The sequence below is a fragment of the Oncorhynchus kisutch genome, linkage group LG5 (assembly GCF_002021735.2).
Source record: "Oncorhynchus kisutch isolate 150728-3 linkage group LG5, Okis_V2, whole genome shotgun sequence".
NCBI classification, from domain to species: Eukaryota; Metazoa; Chordata; class Actinopteri; order Salmoniformes; family Salmonidae; genus Oncorhynchus; species Oncorhynchus kisutch.
In genome coordinates this window covers 49,771,112-49,783,861 of record NC_034178.2, presented here as the reverse complement: position 1 = coordinate 49,783,861, position 12,750 = coordinate 49,771,112, and the positions used below count along the sequence as shown (strand labels likewise).

The 12,750-nt window shown below is 50.7% G+C and overlaps 1 protein-coding gene across 3 annotated transcripts in view; it reads left to right on the top strand.

Annotated features, from left to right (window-relative positions):
* The window catches only part of LOC109891193 (inositol 1,4,5-trisphosphate receptor type 1), a 177,180-nt gene that overhangs the window by 92,010 nt on the left and 72,420 nt on the right, over positions 1–12,750 (top strand). Inside the window, exon 40 of one of the 3 annotated variants that reach the window (XM_031825256.1) lies at positions 12,004–12,051. The exons of 1 other annotated variant lie outside the window; for it this stretch is intronic. In XM_031825256.1, the coding sequence (XP_031681116.1) occupies positions 12,004–12,051 (48 nt within the window). The remainder of the gene's footprint in view (positions 1–12,003; positions 12,052–12,750) is intronic. One more of the 3 variants, XM_031825257.1, reaches the window with a different exon arrangement.

The window sequence follows — 12,750 nt, the reverse complement described above, 5'->3', positions numbered from 1 at the left end:
TGCACCTTGTGTGTTCTACTATTCTAACTCACGGCAGTAGGTTGAGTTGTTTTCATGTATTTTTTATAGGGCCTTCAAAAGGGCTGTGGAATGTGTGTACATGGTTCATTTAGGAACGTCTCTCCCTATTTCCCCAGAAGGATGATGGGGAGCTTTCAGGAGGAGCTTTAGTCAATGATACTGCAGCAGGACCAGGAGTATTTCCTCGTCAGGAAGAACTGCAGGGAAATGTTGTTTTACAGGATCAGCATAGTAGTACGGCTCTCCTGGAGCATATTAGAGTTAAGTGCCTTGTTCAAGGACACAAATCAACAGATTTTTCACCTTGACTACTCGGGTATTTGAACCAGCAACCTTTCAGGTACTGGCCCAACGCTCTAACCGCTAGGCTACCTGCTGTCATAAGAGGAGAGTTTAATATAACTTCTGATACTGTCTGTTTGACCTATAACATGAATTTTGGACCAGTAATGTTGCCTTCTCATGTGTGTGCCATTTATTTACCTTCTCTTCTTTTCACAATTTCCTGATTTTAAGTTTTCCTTTCTCTCCATTATCTACCTTTTCAGTGTCTTCCTCATTCTACGTGAGGTCTGGGCTTTCCGCAGGATGTCAGTAGGGGGCACTGTGACGGTATATCTAGGACTAGGAAGGTGTGCGTGTGCGGCTGTGTCCTAGTTTTCCCTGCCTGCAAGTTGCACGATTCCTGGGCCACTGCCAGCTCTGGGGCGATGGTTACATAACGACCGGGCTGGCTTTTTTTATTTTTCCTGGAACTCAGCCTGCCTCTCTCTCCCTCTACCTGGAAACCAGCCTGCATCTCTCTCTATACCTCTCCCTGTCTCTCTAAACCTCTCACCCTGCCGCTCTCTCCCTCTCCCTGGAACCCAGCCTGCATCTCTCTCCCTGCCTCTCTCTCCCTGGAACCCAGCCTGCATCTCTCTCTCTCTACCTCTCTCCCCTCCACTAATGTGTGACCTTCAGAAGTAATAGCCAATAAAAGTGCGGCGGAGCTGTTGTCCCAGAGACACTGGCTTTGCCTTTGCAGGAGGGGGCTATAGGGGGTACAGGGTCGGAGGGTACAGGTTCTGGGCTATAGGGCGTACAGGGTCGGGGATATAGGGCGTACAGGGTCGGGGATATAGGGCGTACAGGGTCGGGGATATTGGGCGTACAGGGTCGGTGTATGTAGGGCGTACAGGTTCTGGGCTATAGGGCGTACAGGGTCGGGGATATAGGGCGTACAGGGTCGGTGTATGTAGGGCGTACAGGGTCGGGGATATAGGGCGTACAGGGTCGGGGATATAGGGCGTACAGGGTCGGGGATATTGGGCGTACAGGGTCGGTGTATGTAGGGCGAACAGGTTCTGGGCTATAGGGCGTACAGGGTCGGGGATATTGGGCGTACAGGGTCGGTGTATGTAGGGCGTACAGGGTCGGGGATATAGGGCGTACAGGGTCGGGGATATAGGGCGTACAGGGTCAGGGATATTGGGCGTACAGGGTCGGTGTATGTAGGGCGTACAGGTTCTGGGCTATAGGGCGTACAGGGTCGGGGATATAGGGCGTACAGGGTCGGTGTATGTAGGGCGTACAGGGTCGGGGATATAGGGCGTACAGGGTCGGGGATATAGGGCGTACAGGGTCGGGGATATAGGGCGTACAGGGTCGGGGATATTGGGCGTACAGGGTCGGTGTATGTATGTAGGGCGTACAGGTTCTGGGCTATAGGGCGTACAGGGTCGGGGATATTGGGCGTACAGGGTCGGTGTATGTAGGGCGTACAGGGTCGGGGATATAGGGCGTACAGGGTCGGGGATATAGGGCGTACAGGGTCGGGGATATTGGGCGTACAGGGTCGGTGTATGTATGTAGGGCGTACAGGTTCTGGGCTATAGGGCGTACAGGGTCGGGGATATTGGGCGTACAGGGTCGGTGTATGTAGGGCGTACAGGGTCGGGGATATAGGGCGTACAGGGTCGGGGATATAGGGCGTACAGGGTCGGGGATATTGGGCGTACAGGGTCGGTGTATGTAGGGCGTACAGGGTCGGGGATATAGGGCGTACAGGGTCGGGGATATAGGGCGTACAGGGTCGGATATAGGGCGTACAGGGTCGGGGATATAGGGCGTACAGGGTCGGGGATATAGGGCGTACAGGGTCGGGGGGTACAGGGTTGGGGCTATAGGGGGTACAGGGTTGGGGCTATAGGGGGTACAGGGTCGGGGGCTATAGGGGGTACAGGGTCGGGGGCTATAGGGGGTACAGGGTCGGGGGCTATAGGGGCGTACAGGGTCGGGGGCTATAGGGCGTACAGGGTCGGTGTGTATATAGGGGCGTACAGGGTCGGGGGCTATAGGGCGTACAGGGTCGGTGTATATAGGGGCGTACAGGGTCGGGGATATAGGGCGTACAGGGTCGGTGTATATAGGGCGTACAGGGTCGGGGGATATAGGGCGTACAGGGTCGGGGGATATAGGGTGTACAGGGTCGGGGCTATAGGGGGTACAGGGTCGGGGGCTATAGGGCGTACAGGGTCGGGGGCTATAGGGTGTACAGGGTCGGGGGGCTATAGGGCGTACAGGGTCGGGGGCTATAGGGCGTGCAGGGTCGGGGGCTATAGGGCGTACAGGGTCGGGGATATAGGGCGTACAGGGTCGGGGGCTATAGGGCGTACAGGGTCGGGGGCTATAGGGCGTACAGGGTCGGGGATATAGGGCGTACAGGGTCGGGGGCTATAGGGCGTACAGGGTCGGGGGCTATAGGGGGTACAGGGTCGGGGGCTATAGGGCGTACAGGGTCGGGGGCTATAGGGCGTGCAGGGTCGGGGGCTATAGGGCGTACAGGGTCGGGGATATAGGGCGTACAGGGTCGGGGGCTATACGGCGTACAGGGTCGGGGGCTATAGGGCGTACAGGGTCGGAGGCTATAGGGTGTACAGGGTCGGGGGCTATAGGGGGTACAGAGTCGGGGGCTATAGGGGGTACAGGGTCGGGGGCTATAGGGGGTACAGGGTCGGGGCTATAGGACGTACAGGGTCGGAGGCTATAGGGGTGCAGTGTCGGAGGATAAGCGGTTACAAGGTCAGAGGGTATAGGGGGGTACAGGGTCGGGGTGGGGGGTATACAGTACAGCTATCTACAGCCTTCCCTATCCACACCTGTTAAGTGCCCCTCCCTCTCTTCTTGCCGCCAGCTCTGATGTAATAACAAGGCAGTATTGAGGAAAGCAAGCCAGACAACCTCGCCCACTCTACCTTCTCTAGCCAACGTTTCTCTCTCTTTCTCCCTCTTTCTCCCTGATTCCTCCTCTCTCCTTCCTTTTTCCCTTCCATCTCTTAGCTCCTTTCAAATGTCATTCACAACATCCCACCTTTCTCTCTTTCCATTTTCTCCTTTCCCCTTTTCTCCTTTCCCCTTTTCTCCTTTCCTCTTTTCTCCTTTCCTCTTTTCTCCTTTCCCCTTTTCACCTTTTCACCTTTCCCCTTTTCACCTTTCCCCTTTTCTCCTTTCCTCTTTTCTCCTTTCCCCTTTTCTCCTTTCCCCTTTCCTCTTTTCTCCTTTCCTCTTTTCTCCTTTCCTCTCTCACACATACAGTCCTGCAGACACTCACACTGTGTCTTTAGCCTAAGTGGAGTTAGAGGTTTTTTCTGTGGCATTGTAGTGTGTTGGAGGTGATCCTCACCGGCTGGGCTTCTTTAAAATGTATTTTATTTCACCTTTATTTAACCAGGTAGGCTAGCTGAGAACAAGTTCTCATTTACAACTGCGACCTGGCCAAGATAAAGCAAAGCAGTGCGACACAAACGACACAGAGTTACACATGGAATAAACAAGCGTACAGTCAATTACAATAGAAAAAAGTGCTTGTGGCTCCTCTCCTTTCACCCTCTACTCCTGTGGAAGTGGATCTCCTCGGCGCCACTGAGGCAGAGCAGGAGAATGTGTGTGGGCTGAAATTTAGGTCACACTTAATGCTCATGAACATGTACTGTTTGTTACTTTATGCGCTGCTCTCAAATATGTTTGTAGTACTCCTCAATTCTGTTCCAACTAACAGGGGTGATCAGTTTTGTTCCAGCCCAGCACTAACTATAGACAACTGCCAAAATAATGAAAACACTTGAGTAAATGAGGAATAAAAGTATACTGAAGCAGGTGCTTCCACACAGGTGTGTTTCCTGAGTACCTGAGCAATTACCATCCTATCATGCTTATTGTCATGTCTAAAGATGCCCAGTTGCCCATTATTTTGGCTACCATAGCTAGAAGAAGAGATCTCAGTGAATTTGAAAGAGGGTTCAAAGGGTGTCTGTGTGTCTGTTACCAGATCTCAACACAATTGAATGCTAATTGGAGATTCTGGAGCGGTGCCTGAGACAGTGTTTTCTACCACCATCAAAAAACCACCAAATTATGGGATTTCTTGTGGAAGAATAGTGTCGCTCCAATAGATTTCCAGACACTTGTAGAATCTATGCCAAGGTGCATTGAAGCTGTGCTGGCATCTCATGGTGGCCCAACGCCCTATTAAGACACTTTATGTTGGGGTTTCCTTTATTTTGGCAGTTACCTGTATCTCGATTCAACACATCAAGGGCTTCAATATTGATTGATGTTGGTTAGGTGAAGACGAATGTTTGTCAGTGTTAGGCTAGAACCCTGTGGGTTGACTGGGTTCCCCCAGAACCAGGATAGGAAACCACGCGTGTACACTTCAGTGATTGACGGTTGAATGAGGTATTTCATAATGTACCGTATGGACCAACCTTAGCTTGGCAACTGATAGGTGAGGCCGTGACTGCAGAGTACACGCACATTCACATCGTCCTCCGGCTGAGCTGGGGCCTGTGTTGCCTCACTCAGCTTGTTATGTAAGGTAGTGGAGTTGGCTCCACTGCAGATTGCCAGGTTTTAAAGTCTTCCCTTAACACCTGGGCCCAGGATTTAAAGAGGAAGGAAAATCAGTTAGAGGGACCTGGGCTCTGTTCAGAAGAGTCTAACATCACAGAGCAGTCCGATACAAATGGTGTACAGCAGATCTGATACTCATGTAGAATAGGGAATTGTATCAGCTCTATACAGTACATATCCATCTGCCACGTTCTGAATGATTATTTTACCTTACTAAATAGGTCCCCGTGGTTAACCAAGTACGAAGGTAGTTCCAGAACAGCCAATTGTTACCAAAAGTTGACACTCACTAGGCTGGAACTCACCTTGGCTCTAGATCTTGGGTGGTACATGTTTGAGAAAAGCAGGTCAGTTGCAGTGAAAATGACAGAGAGCAACATACTATTTTAATTAGGTTCCCTTGATGTCTTTATGGTGTTTGGACACAGTGAGAAGCCAAGCGGTAAACCCCAGGTTTCATTTCGGTCACAACGAAACTAAACATGACTCCGTCTCCCTCCGCCTGTTAAAGCACAAACACATGGACGTGCACACACACGCCCCCCCCTGTACATAAGCTTGCACGCGTGTGTGTATACACGTAAAACTGTATGTGTGTGTTTCCTCTAATGGGGAAGCTGGAGATTTCAGAGACCGACAGCAGGGGCTTGCCGCGGGGAGATTCCAACTCGGTGGAACGGTTTCTGAAGAGGATGTGGTGAGCATGAGGAGTTGCTGTGCGGTCACTGTGGTCGGCCCGTGGGCGGTGTGGAGAGGGAGCAGATCTGCGTGACGGTGGCTGTCTGGCTTTGATGTGGTCACGGTGGGGGAGGATGGTGTAGCCACTTCTGACTGTCTGACTGAGCTGCAGTAGGACAACCCTGCCTCTGCTTCTCTACTGGGACACACTAACAGAAAGCCTAACCTGAATTGTAACCATAAACCTAACCCCTATGCTTAAAATAGCCTTTGTCCTCATGGGGATGTGAGAAATGTCCCCACGAGGGATAATTTTTCTTGATTTACTATCCTTGTGGGGACTTTAGGGGATTTTCATTACCCCCAAGGATAGAACAACCACTCCACACACCTACAGCTGTTACGGTTTTCTAGGTGTGAAGGAGAGTCGGACCAAACTGCCGCATGTAGATTGCGATCCATGTTTAATGAACAACGTACAACACGAATAAACACAAACACTACAAAACAAAGAACGTAACGAAAACCGAAACAGCCTATACTGGTGCAAACTAACACAGAACAAGGACATCAGGACACTAAGGACAATCACCCACGACAAACTCAAAGAATATGGCTGCCTAAATATGGTTCCCAATCAGAGACAACGATAAACACCTGCCTCTGATTGAGAACCACTCCAGACAGCCATAGACTTTGCTAGATAACCCCACTAGCTACAATCCCAATACATACACACCAAAACCCCAAGACAAAACACACCACAATACAAAAACCCCATGCCACACCCTGGCCTGACCCAATACATGAAGATAAACACAAAATACTTAGACCAGGGCGTGACAGAACCCCCCCCCCCCTAAGGTGCGGACTCCCGAACGCACCTCAAAACAATAGGGAGGGTCCGGGTGGGCGTCTGTCCATGGTGGCGGCTCCGGCGCGGGACGTGGAACCCACTCAGTCAATGTCTTAATCCCCTCTCCTCGCGTCCCTGGATAGTCCACCCTCGCCGCCGACCATGGCCTAGTAGTCCTCACCCAGAACCCCACTGGACTGAGGAGCAGATCGGGACTGATGGACAGCTCGGGACTGAGGCAGCTCAGGACTGAGGGGAAGCTCGGGAGTGAGAGAAAGCTCGGGAGTGAGAGAAAGCTCGGGAGTGAGAGAAAGCTCGGGAGTGAGAGAAAGCTCGGGAGTGAGAGAAAGCTCGGGAGTGAGAGAAAGCTCGGGAGTGAGAGGAAGCTCGGGAGTGAGAGGAAGCTCAGGAGTGAGAGGAAGCTCAGGCAGGTAGGTAGATCTACCAGATCCTGGCTGGCTGGTGGTTTCAGCAGATCCTGGCTGACTGGCAGATCCTGGCCGACTGGCGGATCCTGGCCGACTGGCGGATCCTGGCCGACTGGCGGATCTGGAAGAGTCTGGTTGACTGGCGGATCTGGAAGAGTCTGGTTGACTGGCGGATCTGGAAGAGTCTGGTTGACTGGCAGATCTGGAAGAGTCTGGCTGACTGGCGGATCTGGAAGAGTCTGGCTGACTGGCGGATCTGGAAGAGTCTGGCTGACTGGCGGATCTGGAAGAGTCTGGCTGACTGGCGGCTCTGGCTGCTCCATGTAGGCTGACAGCTCTGGCGGCTTCTTACAGACTGGAAGCTCTGGCGGCTCCGTGCAGACTGGCTGCTCCGTGCAGACTGGCAGCTCCTTACAGACTGGAAGCTCCTTGCAGACTGACAGCTCCTTGCAGACTGACAGCTCGGGCTGCTTCATGCAGACTGACATCTCTGGCTGCTCCATGCAGACTGACATCTCTGGCTGCTCCATGCAGACTGACAGCTCTGGCTGCTCCATGCAGACTGACATCTCTGGCTGCTCCATGCAGACTGACAGCTCTGGCTGCTCCATGCAGACTGACATCTATGGCTGCTCCATGCAGACTGACATCTCTGGCTGCTCCATGCAGACTGACTGCTCTGGCTGCTCCATGCAGACTGACATCTCTGGCTGCTCCATGCAGACTGACAGCTCTGGCTGCTCCATGCAGGCTGACATCTCTGGCTGCTCCATGCAGGCTGACATCTCTGGCTGCTCCATGCAGACTGACAGCTCTGGCTGTTCCATGCAGGCTGGCTGCGCTGAACAGGCGGGAGACTCCGGCAGCGCAGGAGAGGAGAAAGGCTCTGGCTGCACTAAACAGGCGGGAGAATCCAGCAGCGCTGTAGAGGAGGAAGGCTCTGGCAGCGCTGAACAGGCGGGAGACTCCGGCAGCACAGGAGAGGAGAGAGGCTCCGGCAGCGCTGGAGAGGCGAGGCGCACTGTAGGCCTGATGCGTGGTGCTGGTACTGGTGGTACTGAACCGAGAACACGCACAGGAAGCCTGGTGCGGGGAGCTGCTACCGGAGGGCTGGAGTGTGGAGGTGGCACAGGATGGGCTAGACCGTGAAGGCGTACTGGAGATCTTGAGAGCAGTACTGGCACAGGACGTGCAAGGCTAGGGATGTGCACAGGAGGCCTGGTGCGTGAGGCTGGCACCAACTTCACCAGCCGACTAACACGCACCTCAGGACGAGTATGGAGCGCTAACCCAGGTGCCATCAAATCCCCGACACGTTCCGTCGGGCGAAATCCATGCAAAAAGCACCAACACAGCAACTCCCTCATTTCTCTCACCTCCAATTTCCCCATTAACTCCTTCACAGTCTCTGCTTCGCTCACCTCCAACACCGGCTCTGGTTCTGGTCTCCTCCTTGGCTCCTCACGATAAACAGGGAGAGTTGGCTCAGGTCTGACTCCTGACTCTGCCACACTCTCCCTGAGCCCCCCCCCCCCCAAGACATTTTTGGGGCTGATTCTCAGGCTTCCTTCCGAGTCGCCGTGCTACCTCCTCATAACGGCGCCTCTTCGCTCTCTCCGCCTCCAGTTCTTCTTTGGGGCGGCGATATTCTCCAGGCTGAGCCCAGGGTCCTTCTCCGTTTAGGATTTCCTCCCATGTCCAGAAATCCTTATAGCGCATCTCCTCTTTGGGCTGCTCCTGCCTGTTGACACGCTGCTTGGTCCGTTGGTGGTGGGTGATTCTGTTACGGTTTTCTAGGTGTGAAGGAGAGTCGGACCAAACTGCAGCGTGTAGATTGCGATCCATGTTTAATGAACAACGTACAACACGAATAAGCACAAACACTACAAAACAAAGAACGTAACGAAAACCGAAACAGCCTATACTGGTGCAAACTAACACAGAACAAGGACATCAGGACACTAAGGACAATCACCCACGACAAACTCAAAGAATATGGCTGCCTAAATATGGTTCCCAATCAGAGACAACGATAAACACCTGCCTCTGATTGAGAACCACTCCAGACAGCCATAGACTTTGCTAGATAACCCCACTAGCTACAATCCCAATACATACACACCAAAACCCCAAGACAAAACACACCACAATACAAAAACCCCATGCCACACCCTGGCCTGACCCAATACATGAAGAAAAACACAAAATACTTAGACCAGGGCATGACAACAGCCCTCTGGTTATGGCAGAGCCCCTGTGTTGTCCTGTCTGACCTTGTTTCAGGGGGACCCATGGTTGTGCCGGCAGAGCTGTCTGATTATGTTTCAGGGGGACACATGGTTGTGCTGGCAGAGCTGTCTGACCTTGTTTCAGGGGGACCCATGGTTGTGCGGGCAGAGCTGTCTGACCTTGTTTCAGGGGGACCCATGGTTGTGCTGGCAGAGCTGTCTGACCTTGTTTCAGGGGGACCCATGGTTGTGCTGGCAGAGCTGTCTGACCTTGTTTCAGGGGGACCCATGGTTGTGCTGGCAGAGCTGTCTGACCTTGTTTCAGGGGGACCCATGGTTGTGCTGGCAGAGCTGTCTGATTATGTTTCAGGGGAATCCATGGTTGTGCTGGCAGAGCTGTCTGACCTTGTTTCAGGGGGACCCATGGTTGTGCTGGCAGAGCTGTCTGACCTTGTTTCAGGGGGACCCATGGTTGTGCTGGCAGAGCTGTCTGACCTTGTTTCAGGGGGACCCATGGTTGTGCTGGCAGAGCTGTCTGACCTTGTTTCAGGGGGACCCATGGTTGTGCTGGCAGTGCCCCAGTGTTGTGTTTTGTTGTTTTATTCTCTCTCTGTGTTGTTTTGGTGACATATGGGCTCTCTAAGCTCCTGTGTGTCACTAGTTCAGTGTCCTGGTTCCCTCCTGAGCAACATTATGTTAACCCCCTCTCTCCCTCCCCCATCCACACCTCCCTCCACTCCCCTTCTAGTGTTTCTTATGTAATGAACATGATTTCATGGAAGCCTGGTCCTACTCCAAGCAGTTGTAGCTAGCTACCAGGAATTAGGAATGTAGATACTGTATTTGGATGATTCATGTGTAGCTAGGGTTGCACATTTTGGGGAATATTCAGAGGTGGAATCTTTCCGTGGGAATTAACGGAAATAATGCAAATTAATATTAATGCCAATTAAATCTAGATGTTTGTTGCATTGGATATATTTACCATGTCATATGGAGACAGAAACATACACCTTTTACCTTATCATAAGTAGACATAATTGCAAATGATTAAATCCTTCCAATAGAAGAAAAAAAAATTGTTACGAATTGAACTTTAATTAAATGAGTTGACTCTTCACATGGGAGGATTTCACTGAACAACAAAAGAAAGGGAATATTGAATGATCCCAATGATCCCAAAAACCTTTCTCAAAATACATCTGTCAAATGATAGTCTAGAAACTAAAGCTTTGGTTGTCTTCCACTCAGGCTTCCATGTCTTCTTCCTGGACCTCCTCAATGTCCACGTCTTGAACATCAGAGGACTCATTGTCACTGTCACTTTCCAACTTTGTTGAGGAAGGCTCGTTGTCAGGCTCAAAAAGCCTCAGATTTGCCCGGATGGCCACCAATTTGTTAACACTTGTATTGGTCAGCCTGTTGCATGCTTTGGTGTGTGTGTTCCCAAACAAGGACCAGTTGCACTCTGAGGCAGCTGATGTTGGTGGGATTTGGAGGATGATGGAGGCAACAGGGGAAAGAGCCTCAGATCCACAAAGTCCCTTCCACCAGGTGGCTGATGAGATATTTGGCATGACTGCCATATTGCATCTCCATCCCAAAGCCCTTGCTTGGAAGTGTACTTCGCCAGACTGCCAAGAGCTGCTACTTGATGACCCGTCACATACCTAACCATTTCCTTGGCTCTTTTGTAGTGTGTCTATTGTTTTCAGTGCCATGATGTCCTTGAGGAGCAGATTCAATGCATGAGCAGCACAGTCAATGGGTGTGATGTGAGGGTAGGACTCCTCCACTTGAGACCAAGCAGCCTTCATGTTTGCAGCTTTGTCTGTCACCAGTGCAAGTACCTTCTGTGGTCCAAGGTCATTGATGACTGCCTCCATCTCATCTGCAATGTAGAGACCGGTGTGTCTGTTGTACCTTGTAGAATACTGGTTGAGGGGTGGAGATGATGTTGTTAATTATTGCCCACGAACATTCAACCACCCTTCAGAGATAATTGCAATACAGTCTGCTTTCTCTATGATTTGCTTGACCTTCACTTGAACTCTGTTGAACTCTGCATCCAGCAAATGAGTAGATAAAGGATGTCTGGTTGAAGGGGTGTATGCTGGGCGCATTTCTCTGACTACGTTCCTCCATTGAGTCAAAAAAAACTTCTGATTCCAGGAGGACCATAAGCTGTTGCTATCGATAAGGTGTCTGATTCATCATTTTCACCTCGAAAAGAAGTAGAGGGACTTTTGTCAAAGGTTGCTTGTTGTGGGCGGTGAGGGAACTTTATGCACTTGGCCAGATGATTCTGCGTCTTTGTTGCATTCTTCACATATGATTTGGCACAGTATTTTCAAATGTACACCGTTTTTCCTTTTACATTAGCTACAGTGAAATGTCTCCACACATCAGATAGTGCCTGTGGCATTTTCCTGTAAAGATTAGAAAAAAATGAGAAAAACCCCCCAAATACAATTGCATGTACAGATAAATAGTTAAGCAGTTCCTTTGTAAGATAACTCTTTTGTAAGATACATTTTTTAGATGAAACATGTATGGAAACAGGTGAACACACACTTGAAATTGGGTAAGTTGTTAAGTATAGTGAACTGTTGATTTTCTCCTTCACTTTTCACTTCCCGATTAATAGTCATCCTCACCGCTGCTGACTCCTCCCTTTGCTTTGACCCCTCACTAACTTTCACACCACCCTGCTCTAACCCACTGTTAATGGCATTTCACAGCACAACCCTACACCTTAACGTCCATAATGAATGAAATTATTAATAAGTTATTAACTATGTGTCTCTGTATGTTGGCCGTACAAATCCTGCATGAGGACTAACCCTGCGTTTGTTTCTGTTGGCCCGCTGGGCTGTACTAACCCACCTCGCTCCACCAGCAGCTGGATCTCAACCAGCCACAGAAAATACTGGACAACCAGAGGAGGGTAGGTACTAACCCTGACCGTAACATGAACACAACCATAAACCATAAATCCTGAACCCCAACTAAAACCTAAACAACTGGAGGACCCTAACATGAACATAACCATAAGCCATAGTTTCAGAGGAGGATAGGTAATTCTGAACCTAACCCTAACAGAAATCCCAACACTCATTCTATGATGAAGACTGACCCCTGAGATTGTTAGGCTTTCGCCCTAGCCTGAACCCTCAACCTGTCAGTGAACTCTACAGATTGTTTGTACTAACCCCACTGCAGCCCTTTCCCTACAGTTGTGGTTAGCTGACTTGGTGCACATCATACAGTATAATCATGGTTGACTTAATGTGTCGAATAGACAAGCTTGTATTTCAGTGACTTTTTCTTAACAGTCTACAATACTGACTGGGTAATTCTACCTAGCACAGGCAAACAAACCTAAACAACATATGTTACCTTCCCACCTCCACACACTTGTCTCCAAGGAACCTAGGAGTGGAGGTAAAGGATGTGAGCTCATGTTTGTGGAATGTGATTGGATGATTGGCTCTCAACGTGTGATTGTGTAGCTCATTTCACACAATGCCCATTCGTCTGCCTCCTGCCAGTGACAGATAAGGTTCTATTCTCTATGGTGCTGATGCCGACAGGTTTCTGGATTAGTCATGCCGATGGTGTGGGAGGGATGGCCCCCCTGCTGGCC